This window comes from Cyprinus carpio, chromosome B25, assembly GCF_018340385.1.
Source record: "Cyprinus carpio isolate SPL01 chromosome B25, ASM1834038v1, whole genome shotgun sequence".
Classification (NCBI taxonomy): Eukaryota; Metazoa; Chordata; class Actinopteri; order Cypriniformes; family Cyprinidae; genus Cyprinus; species Cyprinus carpio.
In genome coordinates this window covers 11,428,363-11,455,609 of record NC_056621.1, presented here as the reverse complement: position 1 = coordinate 11,455,609, position 27,247 = coordinate 11,428,363, and the positions used below count along the sequence as shown (strand labels likewise).

At 36.0% G+C, this 27,247-nt stretch overlaps 1 protein-coding gene across 7 annotated transcripts in view; it reads right to left on the bottom strand.

Annotated features, from left to right (window-relative positions):
* The window catches only part of mical2b (microtubule associated monooxygenase, calponin and LIM domain containing 2b), a 54,273-nt gene extending 28,325 nt beyond the window's left edge, over positions 1 to 25,948 (bottom strand). For 3 of the 7 annotated variants that reach the window (XM_042753711.1, XM_042753715.1, XM_042753716.1), the window contains exons 1-12: positions 25,784 to 25,947; positions 17,663 to 18,009; positions 14,911 to 15,118; positions 13,150 to 13,266; positions 12,037 to 12,138; positions 6,584 to 6,739; positions 6,238 to 6,338; positions 5,015 to 5,272; positions 4,441 to 4,556; positions 4,212 to 4,338; positions 4,039 to 4,129; positions 340 to 487 (exon numbers count right to left, since the gene is read on the bottom strand). In XM_042753711.1, the coding sequence (XP_042609645.1) occupies positions 340 to 487; positions 4,039 to 4,129; positions 4,212 to 4,338; positions 4,441 to 4,556; positions 5,015 to 5,272; positions 6,238 to 6,338; positions 6,584 to 6,739; positions 12,037 to 12,138; positions 13,150 to 13,266; positions 14,911 to 15,118; positions 17,663 to 17,926 (1,688 nt within the window). In that variant the 5' untranslated portion in view covers positions 17,927 to 18,009; positions 25,784 to 25,947. Of the gene's footprint in view, positions 1 to 339; positions 488 to 4,038; positions 4,130 to 4,211; positions 4,339 to 4,440; positions 4,557 to 5,014; positions 5,273 to 6,237; positions 6,339 to 6,583; positions 6,740 to 12,036; positions 12,139 to 13,149; positions 13,267 to 14,910; positions 15,119 to 17,662; positions 18,010 to 25,186; positions 25,316 to 25,531; positions 25,679 to 25,783 lie in introns of those variants that run through there. The other 4 variants (XM_042753718.1, XM_042753717.1, XM_042753714.1 and 1 more) reach the window with 4 other exon arrangements.
* Positions 25,949 to 27,247: the final 1,299 nt, after the last annotated feature.

Genomic DNA, 27,247 nt, shown 5'->3' with positions numbered 1-27,247 from the left:
AAAATGTGAAAATGATAATGTAATTGCTGATGTAAATCATGATGCAACCTCCGTGTTTTTCTTTTCTCTTTCTTTTAGTCAATTAAATTTTTCACTTCCCTACTGGTCCCTTTAGATATATTCACCTTATAAGTGAACTGAACTACTTTCACTAAGCTGCAGGGGAAGAGAAGTTGAAATATCAACGCTATTGTTCTTTAGTACAAGCAAACAACTTGTTTTGATGGCTAAGGGAAGGAGGTACCGCCACGAGTGTGAGATCAAAGAGCCGCCAAATAATGGAGCATTTGTCAAACCGTATAAGGGTGTGATCATGGGACTGAATGATGTCTCGCTCACATGAGGTCCGGCCGCTGGCGGTGAATGAGGGCGCACAGAGCCAAGCCGCTCCTCCAGGAGGTCGTAAGGTCAGTCACATCCACTCCCCTGTAGCCCTGGGTCTGCTTCTCGCACCACAGCAGCAGCCGGCTGGGACGCACCTCTGACTCTGAAATCAATACATACCATCATTAGGAGCTTCACAGTGAATCGTTTTTAAATTATGAAACTTGTAATCCAATATACATGTATTCAGAGACAGATCATATTTGGAATGATGACAAAATTGGACAGCTCTTTATAATACCTGCCAGTGGCATACACTACTGTTCATACACTACTGTTCAAAATTTGGGTCAGTAAGATTTATTACTTTAATTAAAAAAAAAAAAAGACACATCAAGCTGATTTAAAAAAAAAAAAAAAAAAAAAAAAAAAAACATTAAAATTTAGGACTGTACAATTAATCAAATTTTGAATCGCGATTACAATTACAGATTACGTTACCGTTCAAAGCGGCAATTAATCGTTAAGTTCACTTATGTTATTCTGCGTGCTTAAGGTGTGATTTCCTTCTTTCTACAGGTTATCTCAAGAGGTTTTTCCATTGAATTTTAGTTTTAGTTTAACCTTGTAATACCATGCATATATTTTAATTTATTTAAATTAGAAACCAATCCAAATATTTGTCATTTGAGGCTTAATACTATAGAAAAGCAATAAAAGTTTTTCAGTTTTTCATATATATATCAATTACAATATTACATTACAACAGAAAACAGTTATTTTAAATTGTAATATTTCACAATATTATCGTTTTTAATTTATCAAATACATGCAGCCTTGATGAACAGAAGAGACTTCTACCAAAAACTTTTTTTTTTTAAATATTGAACAAACTTTTTGAACAACACTGGTTATATATCATTTAATTCTTTCTATTTATATTCACATAATGTATATTATATATAAATATATTTAATATATAAACAACATTTATCTTAAATGTATACATGTGTAATACATGCCTGTATGTGTAATTATATACTGTACATAATAAATAATACACTGTACATATATCGATTAGTAAAGTACAGATAAAAACTTTTTATTTTGGATGGGATTAATCACAATTTAATCATTTGACAGCAGAATATAATCTATATATATAATATATATAATATTATAGATATATATATATATATATATATATATATATATATATATAGATATATGATATATATAGTCAATATATAGGGGTGTAACGATTCACAAAATTCACGGTTCAGTTCGATACGACAGTGCTGTTACGGTTTGGTTCTGTACGTTTGGTACAGGGGTAATTGGTTACGTCACAATGTTGGAAATATTTCTTTTTTCTTTTTTTAACCATGAAGGTGAGCCAATGGATATCGCACAAGCAACGTGTAAACTTTGTGCAAGAGTTATGCCGGTGAACGTCTTAATCTCAGTTAATTCACTATAAGCAGAAAAGTAAAGTAAAAACAGAATGACGGAGCTTTCAGCATCTGACGCCGGATATTCTCTCAGAGATGAATCGACTTCAACATATGCTGATAACGGTAGGATATAGCAAACGGTTTTCATTTATTCCCTTAATATTTCTAACATTACATAGCGAAAAAAAATGAGAAGAAACATATTTCATGTTAAACAGGTTGTTTTTGAAAGTCGGTGCTTGAAATAAAAGCTTGACATTTCATTGATGATTGCAGTGTTAATATTTTAATAGGCCTATAATTCATTGTATAATAGACTGGTTTTAAATTAAACTTTTTTAAACATTTTAATTGAGGAGTTAATATATAGCCTAATCTTTTGTTATCCTCACAGCACGTAAGTTATTTGGTAATTATTGCGGGGCAAATTAACTGTAATTTTAATTTAATAATAAAAGTAACTTCATAATAATAATAATAATAATAATAATAATGATAATAATAATAATAATAATAATAATAATAATAATAATAGGCCTAATAAAAATAAGAATGTAACAGGCCTACATTAATTGGAAATGCCAAATATCTTAATATTGCCAACAACTGATGTTTTTGACCATATCTCTGGCTATCGTCGATACAAGACCATCGTCTTTTGACGCAACCCAACAGGGGGAGGCTATCGCTATTTGGGGCCTTTCGCAGTGCATGTCCACTAACGTTACCCCACTGGGCAGACACAGCACGTTGCCTGTTATGTCCTTTGGGCTGCCTTGTGGAGCAAAGTCACACTGAGAAGATTATATTTCACACACTTTAATATTAAGATTTTTTTTTTTTTTTTTTTTTTACACCAAAGTTTATTTTGTGAAATATTAAGAGTTTCTATTTTAATATACTTTAAAATATAATTTATTCCTGTGATGCAAAGCTGTATTTTCAGCTTCATTACTCCAGTCTTCAGTGTCACATGATCCTTCAGAAATCATTATAATAAGCTGATTTATTATCAGTGCTGGAAACAGTTTTGCGGCTTCACGTTTTTTGGTACCTGTGACCCTTTTTTCAGGATTCTTTTATGAATATAAAATAAAATTAAAAAACATCATTTATTCAAAATGGAAATCTTGTTTTACAATATACACTACTGTTCAAAAGTTTGGAGTCAGAATTTTTTATCTTCTTTCTCTTTTTGAAAGTAATACTTTTATTCAGCAAGGATGTGTTAAATAGATAAAAAGTGATAGTAAAGACTCATATTGTTAGAAAATATTTTAATTTTAAATAAATGCTGTTCTTTTTAACTTTTTATTCATAAAAGAATCCAGAAAAAAAAGTCTTATCCCAAACTTTTGAACAGCAGGGTATATACATATATATTTAAGATTCAAGAGTTTTATTCGTCACATACACGATTATACAGTATAGAGAATATATAACCAGCAGTGAAATGAGTCAGGTCCACCCCATGGACAGTGCAATTATTAAAGAATACAACAAAGAGGAAAATATACATAAATATAGGTATGAAAGAATGAAATAAAAGTCAAGAATAAAAATATAAAAAAACTAAAATTAAAAATTAAATATAGAATAGAAAATAATGTGCATATTATATTATATTATATTATATGTATATATATATATTATATTATATTATATTATATGTATATATATATATTCTCACACACACATGCACAAACACCTATACTGTATATAGTGTGACTGATAAGATTCACTACAAGTCCACACACGCTTTTGTTGACTCTTTTCGTCATGTACTGTAACATGACCCTTTTGATTGAGTAGAGGGTGTGGGAATTATTGTTCCTGTGAGGCCACATCCAGGTGAGCCAGTATAAAACAAATATGGATCTTGTGGCATCACTACATCCTATTTTCCAATTACAGAAAAATGAAACTGAATGAGATTTTAAGAGTTGGGTTGAGTGAAAATATGACACTATTCCTATATCGTAATGACTCAATTTTCAATATGAAGTTTTATAAAGAGCTTTTGTGTCAACAGTACCACGATCAAGGGGAATCATTACCTGATATTGCTCTCTTTTTCCATCAATTTTAAGTGGAAATGCAGAAATAAGACAAAATTGCAAGGAGTTGCAAACCAAATGCAGGGATTACTTGAATTTGCATTGATTCTCGTGGTTGCAGTCCCTGAAAGGACTATTTTGACAAAGAGAATCAGGCAGTCAAATCTGCTGCCATCTTGTAAGACACACGATTCTGAATCTACCTCGTCTGGAGATGTTTACAGATCTGCGTGTGGGTCCACTGTGCTCCAGAGAACTTAAGTCCTGCTCGCCGTTAATGTACAGATGCCGCACCTGAAACAGGAAGTTTAGCATTTAGAGGAGGAAGACGGACGCATATAGATCTATATATGGTGATGATGTGCGTGAGTCTCACCTGATGTGGTCGTACGCAGCTGGAGTTGAGGTTGGGGTAACGTGTGGCTGGGTCGATGGTGTACTGCTCAAAGTTTTTTGAGATGTTTTCTGCAGTAGTCTGAGGCAGCAGCCTGTAGATGCTTTCCCTATGATAAACAAACAAAGAGGACACTGGGTCAAGACAAACAAATTTGATTATTAAAAAACATGACCAAATGTGTTCATTGGTTGATGGTGTGTGTTTGCACCTTTCTGACAGAAGATCAAGGGGCCCTTTGCCCTGAGCCCAACCCTTTATCATCCATGCTGTGTCAAAGGCAGCCAGAAACCCTCGAGCACATCCTGTACCCATGGGCCAGAAAGGCTGGAGACCAATGAGACAGAGAGAAACCATTGCATGTTTACAGGCTACTCTAAACAAAACACTATACAGTCAAGTGGCATGTTGAAATAATCAGGAATATTTAAACTTAAAGTAAACTCTATCGTCTCCTGCGTTTAATTTCAGACATACTGTGGGGTCAAAGTGTCAAAAAAAAATATATAAATTTAAATATATATATTTAAATTTTAAACCACAAGATAAATGGAAATTTTGAAATGTTCTAAGAAAGTAAAAGTTAACATTTAAAATGAATAATTATTTAAGTTTTATGCAGCTTAAGAGTTGCTGTTACTACGGCAAAAGGCGATAAAGATATCCTAACATTTAAGTTGTTTTATTCTAATTATTATGTTAACATACAATACATAATTCATTCAGATATATGATAATACAATAATTTTTTATTTATTTATTCTAATTAAATAAGTAAAACCTACCTCCAGCAGACTATCTCCAACCAGTGCCACCAGCAGCTGATGGCCGTTCTTTTCTCTCACCAGCGCGGCGTTCTCTGAGGCGTACATGCAGGTGAAGTCAAACATAGCCACATCTGGCTGGCCGTAGTGGTTGATGGCGTAATCCAAAGAAGGAAGCTGGTAGTTTGTACCAAAATCTGCAGCCTCACGGGCGTAAGAGAGCAAAGCCTCTTGGTTTACGTTGTTGCTCGCCAACAGCCGTTCAGTCTCAATATAGTCCTGGGAAAGGAAAAAACAGAGAAAACATACTTTTAAATGAAATATGACCAAAGTATATTTTATAAATATATATTTTATGTTTTGTTTTTATATTTTGATTTTAATTTACATTTATGATTTTTGTTATTATATTGCATTTTTTATGTTATTTTTATTTATTTATTATTGCATTTTGTTTTATTTTTTAAATTGTTTTATTTAAAAAAAAAAAAATTTACATTTTTTTTTTCATGCAATACATCTAAATACATTTTAGGACCACTGTGATAACTAAGATCAGTTTTAGGTGCACGTGCAGGATGTTAAGTAATCACAAACAACCCTAGCAAGTCATGTCAAAAAATAGGGCATTTGAATGCAACAAGTAGCTTAAAGTTAAGTGGATTGCACACCAGCAGCATCATCATCATTATTATGTTGGAGTGATGAGCCAGGATTTTACGGTCTCCACTGTGAGTACTGGGGCTGCTGTTCAAGGGCATGAGTTTAAAACTCCAGACAAACTCCAAACACTCAAAGAGCTTCAATCACTCAGCTGCTGTGCTGTAACATCCTGTATCATACTCCATGTCTGACAGAGACGCCAACACAAAGCTTCCTGATAGTGCTTCTATTCACAATAAACGTGAAAAAGTTATCTCTAATGCATTCAGAGAGCAAAAGACTTTGTAATGTCTATCATAGGATGACTAATATTCGCCATAGGACACACAAATGCTTGTTTTTACATAATGGTGTGGACCATTGTTTGAAGATTAAGTTTATAATAGTTATTAAAGACCAACTCTAATCCTAACCTTGCTGCTAAAAGAAGTCAAAAAAATAAATAAAAAAATAAAACTAAACGAAAAATTAAATAACACTAAACAGCATGACGACAAATATTACAATGACGTGTACATGCTTTACAAATGAATACACAAATCTATAAAATCATTTAATATTAACTGAAATTATTTACTTACATTGATGATCACACCCTTGTCCAGCAAGCTCTGTTTCTTTGCAGTCATGACAAAGTAGTGTGTGTTGTCCTTGTAATAGACAATGTTTTCCAAATCAATGCCTGTACAAAAGATAAATGAGGTCTATTAGCGTGATTGTGCGACTGTTTTGTAGCTGGTGTTGTGTACGATGAATTAAGCTCTATTATTAACTTTGATGAGGGCATATTCAAAATGGATTACTATGCAGTTTTGCTCACTTTAAGGAGTGGAACCATTAAACACTGATGCTAATAATGTGTTAGGATTCGTATTATGTAATTGGTATTTTAGAAACATTAAGGAACGTTTCATCGCTTCACCACACCTGTCTCCTCCTTGAGCTCCAAGAAGAACTTCTGATTGAAGATGAAGGCCACTCCGCTGATCTCCTCTACTTTGGCCTCAGCTGTCGTGTTGCGATTGACAAAGTTTGCAGTGATGGCAATGGCTAGTTTCCCTCTGAACTCCTTTCTCTTGAAGCCTGGAGTAGAGAGCAACATAATGCTTTGCAGAGATAAGATAAGACACAAGGTGCTTTAAAACAGTTAACAGTTGTTGTTGTTTTTTTTTTTTTTTAGATCAATAGATAAGGCAATTGCTAAGGCAGCGTATATTTGCAAAAATAAAAGTGCAAGACCTTTCAGGTCATGCTGACCTGTGCAAAACAAAAGCGTTTTCATAACAACAAATTACACAATACAGTCTTTGCACCCTTCTGTGTGAAAAAGCAACATAATATATTTTCTTTTCAAGGTAACACTTGTACACCAAGTGTTTGTTTACTACCACTATCCCACATAAAAACAATTCATGTGTCAAGTCTGGGTGTAACTTAGCACAGCATGGTTCAAAGGTTTCTTGTTCTAACTTGGAGAGCCGATTTAAGTCTGATCTAGGATCTGCCTTTCTGCTCGATGTCTCTGAACTCCACTAACTGTGTCAGCAGGAAGCAATGAAAGGAGTCCCGCTCCACCCCTGCTGTAGTGAGCTAACCAGCTTCCTGTCAAACACAAAGAGCTGACCCGCGTACTCAAGGAATGGGAGACTGAATGTAGGACAGAGAGTTTTAGGAAATTGGAGTCACTGGGGCAATTTTCCTGACTGAGTGAGCATGTTAAAGCCTTTTAGCAGGTTTATTATGCTTGAGAGAGCCAAATCTCATAAGATGAAAAGATTCCAGTCTGAAAGTGCTAAATACAGTATGTGCCATTCACTAAGACATTTGCACAGTGTATTTTTCTGATATAGTGTTCCAAGATGTTAGTTTGAGCCACCATATGACGTCTGGCAAACAAAACACAAAAATATACCACAACATCCCACCTAACATTACCAAGTTTTTAAATATACTTTTATATTGCAATAATTTCACATGCAATCTTCAAATTAATGTAGAAACTACATAAGTATTTATATATATATATATATATATATATATATATATATATATATATTTATATATATATATATATATATATATATATATATATATATTTGTTTAGTGGCATCTTTTTTATGACTGAAAGCGAGCATCAGTGATACCAACACTACGGATTTCTCTATTCTTAATTCAATTTGAATTTTTTTTTATTTTTTCATAATGTTTAACCATTGTTATAACCATTTAACATTACAGTTTAATTGAGAGCTAGCAATTTTAACAAAGTTATTAAACCGTAAATTCTAAATTAAATATAGATGAATCCTTAAAGCTACAAAAGTGATTGATTTCCTTTTTTTTCTTTTGTTCTTTGATCAACAGACATCACAGCAGCTGCTTATTAGGTTATTTGGCTGCTATTACTTTAAGAGCTGCTGCTGCTGTACGTGACGCAGATCTGACATGTATCATATTTTATCACAACTCTTTACCTTTTCTGACCCACTTCAGGTCTCTTTAATGATCTGTCGAGTTGAATCGAGTGTGTTAGATGAGGAACACGCAATGTGGTGCTCCAGGACAGTTTTAATACCACTGCATTTCAGAGACATGTTCTTAAATGTGACTCATATATAACAAATACTTACATTCATGCTGTTTTAAGGCAGTGTTAATCGCCTTTTTGGTAACTTCATGACTTAACTGACAACATAACCAGCATGCTCGTAGTTTCTTTCGTGCTTTAATTTTGTGCACAGTATAACAGCTGACAGGACAGGAAAATAAATTTTTACTGACATATGACCTGAAACATCTCATCTGTCCACAGTTCACTGATGTTCTACTAAAGCTCCTCGTCACCTTACTTTTTCTCCACATGCTTTTTCACTAGTGCCTATCATGAAGGCAAAGTGGAGTGCGCGTCTGAAAAGTCTCCTGTTTGATGTGGTTGTAATGTCATTCTGCATCTAAATAACTACAATTCTTGTCAAGAAATTAGAGACAGAAGCAGCAGTTGTAAGTGGGGTGGGCAACCCTAGCCTCACCCCCAAATTAAAGGGTTAGTTCACCCAAAAATGAAAATTAGCCTGTGTTTTACTCACCCTTGAGGCATACTAGGTGTATATGACTTTCTTCTTTCAGATGAACACAATCGAAGTTATATAAAAAATTAGGGATGCACCGATCTATCGGCCGCCGATATTTATCGGCCGATTTTTGATTATTTTAAAGCCATCGGCATATCGGATATAGCATGAAAAGGGTCAATACCGATGGTTTATTAATTAACTGCATGGAGACAACGAGTTGCATGTCTGTTGCATAATCCAATGTTTTTCTTTGGGCAAAATAATTAAATGCCAAAACAATATAAAATCTGTACAAAATACAGGTCCTTCTCAAAAAATTAGCATATTGTGAAAAAAGTTCATTATTTTCCATAATGTAATGATAAAAATTAAACTTTCATATATTTTAAGATTCATTGCACACCAACTGAAATATTTCAGGTCTTTTATTGTTTTAATACTGATGATTTTGGCATACAGCTCATGAAAACCCAAAATTCCTATCTCAAAAAATTAGCATATCATGAAAAGATTCTCTAAACGAGCTATTAACCTAATCATCTGAATCAACTAATTAACTCTAAACACCTGCAAAAGATTCCTGAGGCTTTTAAAAAAATCCCAGCCTGGTTCATTACTCAAAACCGCAATCATGGGTAAGACTGCCGACCTGACTGCTGTCCAGAAGGCCATCATTGACACCCTCAAGCGAGAGGGTAAGACACAGAAAGAAATTTCTGAACGAATAGGCTGTTCCCAGAGTGCTGTATCAAGGCACCTCAGTGGGAAGTCTGTGGGAAGGAAAAAGTGTGTGGCAAAAAAACGCTGCACAACGAGAAGAGGTGACCGGACCCTGAGGAAGATTGTGGAGAAGGACCGATTCCAGACCTTGGGGGACCTGCGGAAGCAGTGGACTGAGTCTGGAGTAGAAACATCCAGAGCCACCGTGCACAGGCGTGTGCTTTTGAACCAGAAACAGCGGCAGAAGCGCCTGACCTGGGCTACAGAGAAGCAGCACTGGACTGTTGCTCAGTGGTCCAAAGTACTTTTTTTCGGATGAAAGCAAATTTTGCATGTCATTCGGAAATCAAGGTGCCAGAGTCTGGAGGAAGACTGGGGAGAAGGAAATGCCAAAATGCCTGAAGTCCAGTGTCAAGTACCCACAGTCAGTGATGGTCTGGGGTGCCATGTCAGCTGCTGGTGTTGGTCCACTGTGTTTTATCAAGGGCAGCGTCAATGCAGCTAGCTATCAGGAGATTTTGGAGCACTTCATGCTTCCATCTGCTGAAAAGCTTTATGGAGATGAAGATTTCGTTTTTCAGCACGACCTGGCACCTGCTCACAGTGCCAAAACCACTGGTAAATGGTTTACTGACCATGGTATTACTGTGCTCAATTGGCCTGCCAACTCTCCTGACCTGAACCCCATAGAGAATCTGTGGGATATTGTGAAGAGAAAGTTGAGAGATGCAAGACCCAACACTCTGGATGAGCTTAAGGCCGCTATCGAAGCATCCCGGGCCTCCATAACACCTCAGCAGTGCCACAGGCTGATTGCCTCCATGCCACGCCGCATTGAAGCAGTCATTTCTGCAAAAGGATTCCCGACCAAGTATTGAGTGCATAACTGAACATAAGTATTTGAAGGTTGACTTTTTTTTGTATTAAAAAACACTTTTCTTTTATTGGTCGGATGAAATATGCTAATTTTTTGAGATAGGAATTTTTTGGTTTTTCATGAGCTGTATGCCAAAATCATCAGTATTAAAACAATAAAAGACCTGAAATATTTCAGTTGGTGTGCAATGAATCTAAAATATATGAAAGTTTAATTTTTATCATTACATTATGGAAAATAATGAACTTTTTCACAATATGCAAATTTTTTGAGAAGGACCTGTATAGTTTGTCAGACAGCATAGTACGGCCTATGCAAACGTTACGCTGATGCATCCAACGAGTGAAATGCCCGCGCTCAGCTGTAAATTGATCAGTCACAATGGCAATGCACAGGCGTTAGAGTTTATCAGAGGATATGTCACGAACCGCCAAGCATGAAGCCTACATTTAAGTGAAAATGAATGGCAGGTTATATGCAGCTTTTTGTTTGAAACCGGTGTAGAACACAGATTCACACAAGGTCACATCACGCACCTGCAGCATTTCTCTGAACGGAGAAAACAGAATAAAACTATATTGGCTACATAAAAAGAAATATATACGCCTATAGACAAAATATATTTCACTTAAATGATTAACAGATTGACAAAACGAAAGAAAAAAAATGTGCTGAGTTTCAGATAATAACGCGCTCTGAAGTTCAAGGGAAAAAAACGTCTTGGCAGAAAGCGGTTTCCTTTTTTTTTCAAAAGCTAGTTGGGAAAACAATGCAGTGATCGTGTCGGTGCCTCACATTCACATACAACTAATTTTGGCTAATTTGACATCGCAGGCTGTTCATTATCAATATAAAATACAGAAACATAAAAAGTTACACTGCTCAATTTAAATAGTCTGTCTTTACAGTCTGTGCCATTCAGTGTGACCAGCGCAGGCCTCACTGCTGTTGTAGCCTATATGTGAAGGATGATGCTTTACATCGATAATGCGAGTGAAGAACAAAGCCAATAGTTTAATAGAAGGTTAGCATGCAGATACTTCGCAAATATGCAAACATTTGGATTCGTGCAGAATTAATTAAAGTAGGCTTTAGTTTCGTTTTTAAAACGAGAAGGAAAAAAAATTGGTTCACTCCGAGCAGAATCAGTATTTGAACGTTTCTGTTAATAGCGTTGTTTATATATATATATATATATATATATATATATATATATATATATATATATATATATATATATATATATATATATATATATATATATATATATATATATATATATATATATATATATATATATATGATATATATATATATATATAAAGATATATAGTAAATACCCTGGGAATAAAACCCTTGAAATTGGCCATCATTTGCAAATATATGCTGCCTTTGCAAATACCTTTGCATTGACCATAACCATCAGGTTCTGCCAGTTGAGTTCCAGGAATATTTCAGGCAAGATTAATATTGATTCCTTAGAAGGATATGTTTGTTTAAAAGATATGATAATTTCATTGCAAACAGAGTTCCTTCATTCACGGGAGGATAAGTTAAGATGCACACATACTGTAATGTATAATTAACCTCAATTGATTTATGGGAACAGAAAAACGCCTCCATTTTAAACCCAAGCCATTTAGAAACTATGTAGGGTGAAATGGAAAATGTTATTTTTAGTTTTATATAAACTGTAAATATTTGCTTACCATCAAGAGTGCTTCTCCTTCCATCTGCTCCAATGATCACATCAAACTCATATTCTGAGACGGTGTGATCGGCCGGCCGAACCTCCACCCTCCATCCAGGCCCTGGAATGCAGACACCTGGTCAAAGAGGCTCAAAGGAAAACAAAATAATTTGGCCTTTCTTTTGTTTACTGCAGCTTCAAAAGTACAGCCAACTCAGTGTGTGAAGCCACCAGGGAAAAAAGCTTACGTGTATCTGGAAACACAACCTTCATGTTCCATCCATGTGTGACGCCTGTATAATTTGACATAAGGCCAATGATGCTCTTTTGATCAGCAATGCATAGCAGGAGAGGCGCTATATACCCTAATGACCCCTGACTTTATATATAGTACAGAACTGAGAGTTTATCATTTGCACATTGCAGACTGGTGAGTGCCATTGACGTGGAGGAACGACACAAACCATCTCGGTATCAGTCGTGTGTGTGCATCAAGGGTACATAGTGGGAAGGTGTCAGTTTTCATGATCTGGTTTAGCCCTACTTTTGCTTCCATAAATCTATTAGGATCTTGAAGTAGGAACTTACAACAATACCTGGGTAAACTGACATTCAACCAATGTTAGGCCTATTGTAGGTGTTAAAATCACACTTTTAAACAGAAAATTATGAGCATTCCCTAACCAGCTTTGTTAAATAGGCTGCAAGGAAAATAGCCCAGAGTGTAAAATGAGTAGATAAATTTGAAAACCCGTTTACAGCTTCTTTCTGTCTGTGATCTCATTCCTAAACATAATGTCCTGGGTGTCTGTGGGGATATGCGTGTAGCAGGGCGACTTGCAAAAGGGTGTGTAAATCTGCCAAGAAATGACATAAGATAATGACATAAGGTAATGATTACCCAACCATTTCCAGACCACATGAGGTTTAAAGAAATCAGGTGACGGGCTGTCTTTCACATATTTATAGTAATTTAATGGCTGTGTGGGATTATATGATGATGATGATGATGTCTGGGTGATCCACGCGTCTTAGGTCTGTCAGGATGTATTGTGGACAGTAAATGTGAGCTAAGAGACACTATGCTCAATGTAGTCCTCAAAGCTAGATGTCATGATGATTTGCCAATTACCATCAGTGCCTTTGTCCTCAGGTGGCTCGAGAAGCTTGGCAAACTCCACGTTGACATGCACCTCAACCCCAACAATGAGAGAAATCTTTAACAGCATGAGTTGCAGCTGACGAATACCTGAAAATAGAAGAAAGTCACCATCAGTTCCACTAGGAAGGAAACACATTTATACTGTTCATTTTGTCATGTACTATTACTGAGGATGTGATGGTGCTGGTACAAGGCCATTACAGTAATGCTGATATTAGACATGTGCCGGAATTCAGTAATGCGATATATCACGGTAATGAATATGCACAATATTGTTAATCATGGTCACCTTTAAAATACCGCGATTTGACCGCGCCGGTGTCTCATGCACACATATTCATTGCAAACAGCTCAACCTGTTCATTATTAAAATAAAAAATAGAATCACCAATACAGATAAAAATGCAACACAATCAATTTAAGTAGTCTATGCCGTACAGCGTGAGCCCCGGTTCACTCCACTGCGACACATTTTTGTTCATTATGATTTTTTTCTGTCGATATTGGAACGTACAAAGCCCAGTTCATTTAATATATATTATGGTGTAGCTTCAAATACATTGTGAATATGGAAAAAGTTTGATTTGTGCTGAATGAGAGCAGTACGTGAGCCCATACTTTCAGTTTCGCTTTAAATTGGGTTTTAGCTTGTTTATAGCTATTCTGGGTTTTTCTGCTGTCCTGTGCATAATAGGCTATATTTTATTAATAAAAATTTATACACAAACAGTTTTCAAAACATCATAAAAAACTAAACTCCCTCAAGCGTTTTCTATAGCCTAACAGAATGTCAATGTTATAGAAAAATAATCAACATTAAACTCATGGCTATCTGCTTTACTGACAGTAATGCCATTAATAAGGTTATAAATATTACAATTGTTATTAGTATTAATAGTATTTATTTTGCAACTAAATTTCAATACCGTGATAAAAGCATTAGCAATTAATGGCAACATGAAAATTTCATTCCGTCATATGCCTAGCTGATAGTGTCTGAGGTTGAATCAAATGTGAGGAGATTAAAAAACTGGAATCAAATGTGATGAGATTAAAAACTGGGTGAAAAAAAAAAAAAAAAAAAAAAAAAAAAAAAAAGCACAGAACAAAAAACAAAAGCACAAAAAATATAACAATAAAATAAAACAAAAAACAGAACAAAATAAAACAAAAGAACAAATAAAAGGCACAAAAATAATTAAATGCATTAAAAAACATTTCTGTTGCGCAGTCTTAACGGCTGCTTGCAAAATCATACAGCGTGACCAATGCAGTCTGATTCATAAACAACTGACTCTCAAAGTCACAAGCTTAAAATTTTAGGCATGTATGCATATACACATTGTGCAGCATGAACTTAAACTATCAGACAGCAGCCAGTAGCCAGTATTTTTAAAGAGAGAAGCATGGAAAAAGACATTTGCATAATCCCAGCTACTCTAAATGTTTTACATCTCTTTTGGTTGGGTTGGATTGGTCCCATCTCAGGGACCATAAAGAGGAACATATCAGACTTACAATAGGTTCAGTTGGCAGAGCATGAAAGAAAAATAACATCACTGTGTATAAAAAATGCTCATACGCAAAGCCCTGCATGTGATTGCAACATCTGACGAAACCATATCTTGTTTTCCTGTTATGGTATCTCTCGATGACTAGAAGGGATATCAGTGAAGAGTATCTGTAACTAAATTTTGGTTTCTGGTTGGTATGAAAACAGATTCGACCTACTGATGTGGTCTATAGATCCAGCACAGAACTTTCCATAGAACTTCTTGGCTCCAAGGTCCCTGAGGTCTTGGATGGTGTAAGGCCAAAGGTGGAGGACATTGTTCCTGGAGAAGGTGTCTCTTTTTTCAATCACCACCACCTTGGCACCAAGCAAAGCCAGCTCTATGGCAGTCCGAAAGCCACAGGGACCGCCACCAATGATGAGACACTGTGGAAACAAACAAGTTTGGCATAATTTAAAGGACTTATTTAAATAACACTGTCTGGCATTTTTCATGGAGATCGTCTACAAGTGGAAGCAAAGACTCACTCCAAAACATGTCAACTTCCTGACCAATCAAAACCAATTTGTGCATGCCAATTCTTCTGGCATAATCAAATGGTATCATTTCACCTCCCCACTTGTCACTTAAAACCCAATCCATGCAAGTTCAAACACAAGCCAGGACTAGGTGACGTCTCTACTTGTCTCTCTCAACAAAGCAGGGATTATGACTGTAGTTTCTAAGAAAAACAAGTGTTATGGTTTACTTGACCTAATATGGTGCACAAACTCACATATCCATAAAAGGCTGGTTCAAAAGTGGTCATAAAATGGCAAAAACACTTTCATCACACTTTTATTACCTGTGATTAGATGGAAAGATAAGACGATATTGAACAAAATGAATTGCTGCACTAACCTGGTGGTGTTTAGATGGAAAGACAATTTAAATGAAATGTAATAGTTTGACCATTTATGTCCACATATGGCAATCATTTTCACATTAGAGGTGTTTAAACAAGATGCATTTATAAAATGAACTCTTTAAGCTTACATATGCAATTCATACAAAGATGAACAAAGGTCTTATGGGTTTGGAATGACATGAGGGTGAGTAATTAATGACAGGATTTTAATTTTTGAGTGAACTATCCCTTTAAGAGGAATTAATTTTTCCAATTCAACAATTCAGGAATGTTACTGTATGTTCTCCTTTGCACATGAACAACTTTAGTTTTGTGCAACCAACCAAACTGCTTTTACATGAACCACAATTTCTTTATCTTAGTGTTTGACCGATGATCCCAACTTCCTGTAAGATGAGTCAGTGTGCGCTACTCTCAGCTTCAGATACCACCGTAGGCTTCTGTGTCCTTACATTACTACTTCTGAAAACATTTAGAAAGGTGTTTCTGTGCCAGAGCAATGCTGACCTGCATTCAAAAGCCAAGCTTTAGGATTAATCTTACTGTCTTTGGAAGACCACTGGCATAGAACAATCTGAAAATGCGGCACGTCTGGGAAGCACAATAATAACTCCGATTATCAACAACAAACTGGATTTAAGTCGTTATTTATTGTAAATCTTGCTCTCCGCATCCATTTGAAAACAAAAAAATTTGGTGCTAAATGTCATGATATTGTGACATCAAGATTAAACATCATTGACAGCTGTGCACAGTGTGAATGAAACAAGTTGCATGAACTGTTTGATGCTTTTGTATTTTTGTATATTTGGAACATGAGAGCCCAAGTTCATTTACACATTCATTTAGAGTTTCCATTTTTAGGTGAACTACTCCTTCAATACTGTTGTTGTGAAATAAGTCAACAAATTTGTGTGAGATAAACCTTAAGTTCACAATGCAAACCTATGCAAACAAACTACGACTTGCTCCACAACAAAAATAACAGCAATAATCATAGCATAGACTGAGTTAAAACACTAGAAATAAATAGCTAAAGCCCCAGAGATTATCATTTAATCCTCTTAAACTGACACTTCACTGCAAAACAAATATTCCTTAAGGTTTCTAATTATTTCAACACCTTATCGAGCTTCAAATGAGGTCAGTAAGTTCACAGGCAAAACCACTATGCAAAATGCACCAAGCACAATCTCAACACGTCTGCTAAGTCAAGTGACCTGAGATTGACTCTTCCATTGATCACAAACACCTACACAATAACACAGTGGTCTAGTTAATGCATAGCAGATTTTTACAGTAACCCTGAGCTTAGAGTTAAACAAAGACAACTTTCTTTTCCCAAGCTAACACATTAATATCAGCCCAAACACTTGCTAGCATGCAGGCTCCACAAAAAGTAAGCCCAGATTAGCATGGTATGGCACTCCAACATTGAGATCATGCCATTCTCGTGAGTTAAAGCAACATTACGGAATCACTCTGATGAGGAAAATCATTTGTATGGGATTTCAGTGGCGTATTGTTACAGTCAAACATAATTGCTAATGCTAACGTGATGATTCAGATCTCTTAAACAAGCATTTTAGGTCATCTCTAGAGGTAAAATCTTTTCTAAATGAACTCTAGATAGACAAAAACCCTGACCTCCTAACCTTTGACCCTTCAGTCCAACGGTCGACTGCAGTGGAAAAAAATGGCTTAAACTAAATGATGCTGATCCTCATTTCCTGTTTCCTTTTATAAATAGAAAGAACACAAGATGCAGTGCCAAAACAGCCATCGCAACAGCGATCTCAGCCATTTTTATCAGGAAAAAGTCATTTGACTAACAAATATGGATATGAAAATGAGTTGTTGGTGCTATTTAAATTCTATTTAGTTATGCAGCAAATAGTGACATTTTAAGCCAAAGAATCCCATAAATATACAACTAACAAGTTTGTCATCTTATACAACAATTAAAATCTCCAAGTGAGCTTTCAAAACACCTTTTTTTAAGTTTTTTTTCCTCTAAATAGTGTGAGAATTTAAGTACATGTCTAGAGCTCTACAGACTTACTCTGGTATCCGCGCAGGCTTTGCCCTTACTGTACTCCTTGTGGCTTGCTCTCTTGTCCAGTTTCCCCCAGAGGCCTTTGACCTTCCAGTAGGTGACGGCAGCTTTCAGGCTGCTGTAGAAGCCTCTGTAGTCAGAGGGGTTCAGCTCCAGCTGCCTGCAGAGGACGCTGAAGGCCTGCAGGGTGCCTTTACAGGTAGTGGCCTGCACGAAGTTCTCAAACAGCTGGCCGGCCTGAGACGTACGCTCGTCCTCAGTCTCCCCCATCCTTCCTATTTTATCTCACTCTTTCCCTCTGTGGACAAGGGGTTCAGTCAGGGGTTGGTTGGTGCTGGCATTACTTTTCAAGACTGGGGAAAGAAAAGGAAGAGAGGGCTTTATTTGTTTTTACACAGGGACCAAAGTGCCATAAATTTCATGATTTGCAATTAACCATACGTATGTGGAAAAAAACATCCTATATATGGGTATACAGTGCTGTGAAATGACTAAAAATGGTAGGCTGTTCACATTGTGTAAATTCATTTATTGCTTTAGGGCTCTGATTGCAGCCTGTCAGTGTGGTTTGTATATAAAGGTCAATTATATCAATAAAACTGCACAGTCCTTATAAGGATTAGGGCTATACACATCTACATAATTTCAGAAAAAGCAGGTGGATTTAAACTGGGAATTGTGAAAATTGAAATGATAAAAATATATATATATATAATATATATATATTATATATATATATAGATATATATATATATATATATATATATATATATATATATATATATATATATATATATATATCACATTCACCAAATAATTTGGTATAATGCATAAAACTAAATACAATAAACAATAAATATCACTAAATAATACAAAATAAAAAGTACAAAAAATACAGTAAAACAAATACATAAATACAAATACATAAAAGTAAACCAACAAAAACAAACATCAACTTATAAATATTTTTTTCCTAATAATTTTAACAATTTGCTTTGACAATTGCAAACAATATATATATATTGTTTGCAATTATCATTGACTAGGAAATGTGGTATCCCATCCAAGGGGGATATCATATTTGGAATAAAATAATAATAAAATAAAATAAATAATGAAAATAAATAAAATAAAAACAAAACACAAAATAAATAAAATAAAATAAATAAATACTTAAAAATACTAGTCAACAGCTGGACAAAGTCAACCACCTGTACAAATACCTAATAGCAATGTACATGTCAATCTGGACCAACAGACAATGCCTTGGTAAAAACAGTGCATTCTGTCCTGAAGTACGTCTGGTAAATTAAATGAAAATGCTCTAGATTTTTAGCTGAGTGACACAAAAACACTTGGCATGTGCTGTAAAATAGGCCAGAAGAGTCACGTTAACTCAGAGTCGAGTGCTTGATGGATTAATGCATGCAGAGCAAACGGGACAGAACAAAGGAATGTTTAATGAGAATCAAGACACCAAGATTGGCCCAGCTGTAGACAACCTGTGAGCCAGAAAATATTCTCATACACAAAGAGCCGCCAGCACATTCTTCAAAAATTTCTGAGAAGAGGAGTGTAAATAGGTTGGGAACGACAATATCATGCATTGCTCAATGCGTCCTTCAGATGGATGGGTTGAGGAAATCAATTCGTTTTCCAGTTGCAAACCAAGAGGTGATTTGGGAGTGAAACCAGAGCGCAGTGACATGTGAATGATTTGAATGCGTGTCGGAGCAGGTCATCTGAACGAGTGAGCAGACTTGTCGAAAGCTTGAGCCCAATAGCAGTCCTGCATCTTTCTCTCCTGAGGGTCACTTGAGTCTCAGCAGCCTAATCAAATCTGGCAGCTGGCAAGACCTTCTCATTTATCTGCAGAGTGGCATTAGCTGCTCTCTCCTGATTCATTTGTGCAGCCACGTCCACTGTTTATTACCATATTCACTGCTCCTTTACCATCAAAAACACACATAAAAATATAGTATGACCCAAATTCCTGGTCCTTCAATTCTCCAAGGACCAACGAGAGCAGTGAGATTTTACATGTCACCAATGGTCAATGCGGCCAGTGCAGTGTGGGAAAGTTCCCATTGCTAAATTTAACCATGCTAAAAAGGCAGTAAGGAATATTTCTTGAAGCAAGACGTGCCAGGAAAGTTGTCCTGGCAGAAAATCATAAGAAAAAACCACAAGACAGGCCTCATTTAGAAACTACAAATCATATTGTGTCTCTAGGAACAGCCACTCAAAAGATGGCACAACTGCAAGCAGTGGAATTCAAGTTAACACCCTTTGCCACTGCTTTCAATATATTTTTCAACAGGATCATGCACATTTGCCCATCCTGTCTATCATTAATAGTCATTGAAGACTAGCATATGCTAAAGTCACAGTGATCGCCAAGCAAATTGACTCCGACAGCTCAGACCTGCAGTCTTTCAGCATAAGGACTAGACAGATCTCTTTGCAGGAGCTTCAGCTTTGAGAAACCATCAAAGGGTTCAACTGTGTCCCAGTGGATTCACCAGAAAGCGGCACCACTTCAAACTGGAATTCCTAGGAGCCAACATTCCTACAACACTAATATTATTCATGTGACCTGCAGGAGCACACAAAGGGAATTGACCTTCTCTACTATGTCCACCAAGGCTTTATTTATTTGATAAAAACACAATAAAAACAGTAATATTGTAAAATATTACTACAATTCAAAATAACTTTTCTATCTGAGTATATTTAAAATGTATATGTATTACTCCAGTCTTCAGTGTCACATGATCCTTCAGAAATCATTCTAATATGCGGATTTGCTGTTCAAGAAACATTTCTTATTTTATTCAATTTTGAAAACAAGCAGTCAATTTATGTTCGTAGGGAAAGTACACCCTACTGAGTCAATATGCATTAGTAGTTTACTGCCTGAAGTAAAAGACTACTACAGTACAGGCAAACAAAAGTAACTGGAGAGTTTGGTTACACTGGTTTAGGTGACGTAATTGTTAGCCAGCTGACCTAAGAAACAAACATAATGCGTAGCTGATGCCATCAACTGTAGATTGAAGGAATACAGGACCAGGGAAAGCTTTTTCTTTGGACACATACAATAGATTTGGTTTGGTGGCAAAACACATCAGTTGAAATAATATATTGGTAACATGATCAATTATCTGCTAATAATACAGATTATTTAAATTTATTGGTACTCGTCAGTGTTTAAAAACAGTAATGGTGCATCTCTACTTGAAACAAAGATGTTTCACAATTTAAAGTGTCATTGCTATTCCTGCACAAGAGGTACGAAAGAAAATAATTTTGACATGCTTGCATACTTTTGCAAGAACACCCGAGAAATAAAGCAAATCAAATAGGAGTCTTAAATGGTATTTCCTTACAGGGACAGTTATTCCCTATGAATTTTTCCAGTACAGTCAAAAGTGCATTAAAAAAAATAGTACTTTCCTATTTGTCAAAAATAAGGGTTCATAAAAATTGCTATGTGTGATTTTTTGCTCAGTAGTTCCAGAGGCAGGATATCTGACATTGTATGAGGTCCAAGTCCTTCCTGTTTGTGCACTTTTTACTGCTTTGTGGTGGACAAAGAATTCAAAGCAGCCCCTCTGGACCACATAAATGCTTAAATGTTAACAGTTTTTAGAATTTCAAAATATAGCTCTTAACTAAAATATAGCTCTTAACAAGTAATTATCATAGCAATCCATCTAGAAAGAAAAAAAAAAAAGCAAAGAGGCAAAATCAGCAATTTTGGGATCATGGATCCTGAGAATCACTTGTTTCAACAAATTCTGCAAGCCGCAAAATGGCAAAACTTATCATACTTTAGGGCATAACGAAGGGGAAGATGTAGGTCAAACCCATAATGAGTTCTCTAGTGTACTGTGTTTAGTAGCGATTTGCTCGAGTGACAGCGAACTGGGAAACACCCATGATGAGTAACCAGGAATCCCTAAAGTCAAAATCAACAGCAGGCCGAATATTCCCACTAGATATATAACTGCTATATACTGTGTGTTGTTGTTCAAAACAAAGATTTGAAAAGATGCATTGTGAGGCGTTTACATTGAGATTTTCAGAGGAAAACTGATGTGAACAAAGTCTGAATACACTGTAGGGTAAGAAAGTATGCTATAATGACAGTAGGCCATGTTGCATTTGGAAATTTGTAAGACATCTGAAAGAAAACTATGCATCAACTAAAAGCAGCTTGTTGCACTTCACTAAATCTTGCTGTATTGCAGTATTAATGTTATGAAAGCCCATTTCTGCCAGAAAAAAAAATGAAAAGGTAATCGACTTTCTCATTATCACTGTTTTATATCTTAAAATTACTGTACGACTTTCTCACTATTCGTACTTCTCATAATTGCGATTCAGTTTGCATTATTGTCATTTCTCATGACTGCGATTTTATTTCTCACAATTGATCGCAACTGACTGTGCAACATTACATGATAATTCCAACTGCGTTTCCTGCAATTGCAACTTTGTTTCTTGTAATTGTGAATGCTTCTCAGAATTGCGACTTCGTTAGCGACTTTTCTTGTAATTGCGACTTTCTCTCAATTGCTACTTTTACATTGTATTTTTGACTTGGGTGATAATCCCTCAATGTGACTTTTTTATATGACTTTATAATTCTTTAAATTGAAAAATTTAAATTGAATGCAAGCTCACACCAAGAATGATAACGATAATGATAACTATAAAGTTGTATCATTCTAATTCGATTGGAATATGAAAGTCCACACATCAACTATAATGATAATGACACAGAGGAATTGTTTGAATTGTTGGAATCACTTAAAATTAAAACACTGACAGCCAATCAGAAACTATCCTGCTTTAAAGATGACAAATGAGAATTTGCTTTTACCCATTTTATTTTTCACTCCGAGGCGGACATGGGCACCCATATAACATGGAGAAACATTCTGGAGGTTCCTGCTCAGAATAGACCGGTCTCAAGTTTCAAGTTCTACCATGGTGTGATTCTATAGCTGTACAGTAGGTTCAAAGCCTCAGCAGTAGGCTAATGAAATCCTGGGGTAAATAATCCTAGTCTTTTAAAACAGATTCATCTCTCCATAAATATGACTTAAGAACTCCTCTTCTCCTCTTCTTCTAAGATTCTGTCAGATACTGTACCCTGCAGACATCAAGATTTCTGGCAGCATCTATAACTGATCCTGTTGTATGGAGGATGTGATCCTTACGATAACAAACCCACAACTTTCCACTTCCTCTAACGTTCTCTAACCTACTGGGAGCAGAAGGAAGGATTATAAAGGAAATATGGAGGAGGAAGTTAAAGATTTTAAACATGATGCCGCGCCAGACAAGCAGGTCAAATGTCAACACACCCAAATGGTTTCAACTCAAAAAGCTTTGTTTACTCTGGATTTTAGTCTTTCCGTTACACTACAACAGGATGGCCAACTGCAAACCATGTATTCGCTAGAATGAAGAGATTTAGGTCAACTCTTTGGTCTCATACACTGCCATTTTACAAATTGAAAACTCTTAGTAACCTTTACAATGACATGCAAAACTACATATCTGTGGTTAATTAAAATAACAGAGCCAGTCAACTGGGTATTAATATAAACCGTTCAACACTTTTAGTATCAATCCTCTGAAGATATCAAATGACGCCATGAAGCAACTCTATAAATACAGGTGTTCTCAGATGGATCGTGAAAAACTATAAACCACTATGAGAAGCATTATTGCTTCCACATGAACCAGCTGGAGGCTTATCAACCAGCCGGTAGGGTTGCTTTAGCGTGAACAGCCCTGCCTTCACCTTAAGCGAATCAGTGTTGCAAATTGGAGGGAATGTGAAATAGAATCCAACAGAAGAATGCATGCAATTCCACAAAAAAGCTTGTATTTTTCTGAGCGTGTCATATTGTGATCTACTACCCACAAGAAACATATGAGAGGATCACGGCAGTCCAAAAGGAATGGCCTGGTTGTGTTATTTTGAGAGATGGACTCCGAAGTGCAGCAGATAAACTTTCAGCATTCACATCTGTGGATAACTGGAGTCAAGCCATTTTTAACTGAACTTCCACTGAGAGTCATATGATCTTGTAAAAATCACAAAATACTGGGAATAACCTAAAAGGCTCAGAAAGGCTCTGACAGCATGTGTTGGCCCTTTTGTTTGTCATTTCCTTGGTCCGCCTCATGAACTTCTGTGCAGCTTCATATTTCACAGTTGTTACTTTATATCTCACAATAGTGACTTTATTGATGATAACTGTAATTTTCTCACAATTGCGACTTCACTTCTGGCAACCGCAACTTCATTTCTCACAGTTGCGACTTTATACATCACAATTCTACTTCTCACATTTTTATTTCTCATATTTGCTTCTTTAGCTTTCAAAATTTGCAACTCTCTCAGAATTGCAATTTGCTCCATTTCTCACAACTCTTTTTCATAAAATTGCAACGTTATTCCTTATTACCGTAACTATTGTCATCATTGGCACTTTGGATAAAAGCAACTGCTAAATGTAAATCTCATAATTGCGACTTTGATAATTGCAACTTCTCACTGTCTATTTATCATAAATGTAACGATCTCTTAATTGCAACTTTTTCCTCACAAATGCAACTTTATTTCTGACAATTGTGACTTAATTTCTCATATTTGCGACTCAATTTGCAACTTTTTTCACAATTGTGACTTTATTTCTCAAAATTGTGTTTATTGCTCAATGCTCATATTTGATTTCCCCCCTCACATTCCCTTCATTATTTCTAACACTTTCAAATTTGCTTCATTTCCCATATTTTAATTTCTCATATTTATTTGTTTTCTCACAACTGCTACTTCTTTGCACATCTTTCCCCATGCCTGTGGTGAAGCTGTGGTCAATTAATCAGAAATCCATTTTAAAGACCAACGCAATAGTACTAGTGTATTTCTGTCTTTCTCTGTGCTCAGAATGGCCCTTATAAGTCAATGGCATATTCCAGGAAGAGCAGATTGTGTAACACTATCATTTTGCCCTATAGGCAGCAGAAGGACAACATAATGCAAAAGCTCTCATAAACAACCACATAATCTTCAACAGAAACTACATAGATCAAAAAAGCAAACACCTTATGGTGCATTTTACACATTGCATTAGGAAAGCCCATATAAGAACACAAGAGTGTTACCCTTCAGCAACACTGCTGGAAATTTAGGATACAGACACGCGTATTACAAAATAAGAAATATTTATCCGTCACTATGCATGTTCTTTACAAAATAAAATGAGCACACAAATAGACAAGAAACACCTGCAAGCAAATGATTAATCAACTGAGACACATTGGATGCCAGTCTGAGCCTGATGATCTGAGCAAATCACACTAACAATGAGTAATCCTGGACAACAGGGAGAATATAACACTCCAGTCTGACCAAAACTATTCGAGTTACATAACAGAATTCAGGAAACTTTCATAAGAAACACCATCAACATCGGAAAACGCTTAATGTTCAAAACACCTCCATACCTGTCAACTGTTTACCTGAGAACAGCCCTAACAAGGGACCAAAACGGGTCTCTTAGAGACTTTCCTGGAAAATCTATTCGGTAACTGTTTTGGAGCAGGTTTTTAGATAGTAGACCATGTTGGACCAGCAACACACAGCTTTAAGGCGGTCCTTCAGATAGATTTCCCAAAACCGAATTTTGTCAGTTTAGCCAATGACTATATCAGACAACAGATAATATTACAAAAATCATGCTTTAGTGCTGTATTGCTATTATCTAAGAGATAAACTACAAACCAAACTCAGACAGCTGACGAACACTCCAAAGGCTGCAGTAAATTATTTACACCACTTTTGAAACTTACCTGACTAAGATGTAATCAAACACCCGATTGGAAATCCAATACAAACTTGCCATAATTTATTTAAATCATTACCGTAACATAAATATCAGTCCTATTTATTTGTTTTAATATTACAATGTTATTTTCATATTTATGGCAACAGTGTATGCCTATTCTGTCAACGCAGCGCGTGCCCAATATAGGGCGTCACTTTAAGTTTCCCAGGAGCTCGTGCGCTGACACGCGCTCAAATGAAGGGATCAGCAAACTTACTTTTTCCGTTGACTTTCGGCTTCAGCGACAGCAGCAGAACCTGTCTGACAGCGGTTGATATTATCCGTATAGCGTATCTGAGCTCACACACAAAGAAAATGTTTGTATCTTATGACTCCATCCACTCGGTTGTTGATATCAGAGGCGCTCGCGACGCACTGGCTCTTTATGCGCTTATAATTAGAGGCGGCGCTTCCCATTACGCCCAATGGGAAGTTCAGATAAACTTGGAAGGCGAATCCCAGTGTTGAATTTTTTAACAGTCGTCTGTATTTTACTTCATTCTCTGGACAAACTGTCGTGTAAGAATGTTTTTTTTTTTTAAAAAAAAAGCAAAGTTGTGTTGTGAAATAGGCCTATGTTATGGGGGTGCATGTGTCCATCCAAACGAATTATACCTGCAAACCGGTGTTTCATTAGTCGTTTGGGACAAGTCCAGGCTAAATATTCATCTACGCCCATTATTTGTTTCTCTCTCTCTCTCTCTCTCTCTCTCTCTCTCTCTCTCTCTCTCTCTCTCTCTCTCTCTCTCTCCATCCTCTCCCTCTCTCTCTCTCTCTCTCTCTCTCTCACACACAAACACACACACACACACACACACACACACACACACACTGCGTCTCATGTTTTACTGCCCTGTACCAACTGTCCTGGACGCCTCGTGTTGCCAGCACCTGGTCTCTCTCCTTTATCATTCACTCTAGGTTTACCAAACTCCCAGAAAATAGACCATCAGATGTGTATCTTCTTTACACTAAATCTTTTTTTCATTGTTTTTGATATTATGCTACTGTACTACATAAAAAGTTGAGTCTTGATAAATATGATGAGCGTGCATTTTGTCTTACCTACACCAGAGGAATAGCTATGCTGGCGCGAGCAGCAGGTTTAATCACACACATGCTGACAGGTGTTTCATTAGGACAGGCAGTGAATGAGTGGTGAACGAGATGTTGTACTTTGTCGCCATCTACTGGACTATTTAAGAATGTGCACACTTTATGCACATTGAAAGGGAAAGGTTGGGCAAAACCAAGAGTGCAATGAGATGTTCACGAGTCTATATGGAACAAAAACAGACCACTGTAACTCATGACGAAACAAGAAGCCAGTAAAATCTATGTGGACTGACAACACACAGCTGTCACTAATAATAATTTTAAAAAAATTCTAGCAATACAAATTATAGGTATTTCTCTTTACATATGTGTATGAATATAATACATAATTATACAATTAAAGAATGTTATAAACAATTTTAAATATTGCCTGCAGTTTTTACAAGTCAAATAAAAAGTATGATTATTAAATATTTAAGTTAATAATCTATATAGCCAATAGGCCTATACATTCACCAAGGCTGCATTTATTTGATCAAAAATATAATATTGTGAAATATTATTGCAATTTAGAATAACTGTTTTCTATTGTAATTTTTTTTTTTTTTTTTTTTTTTTTTTTGCT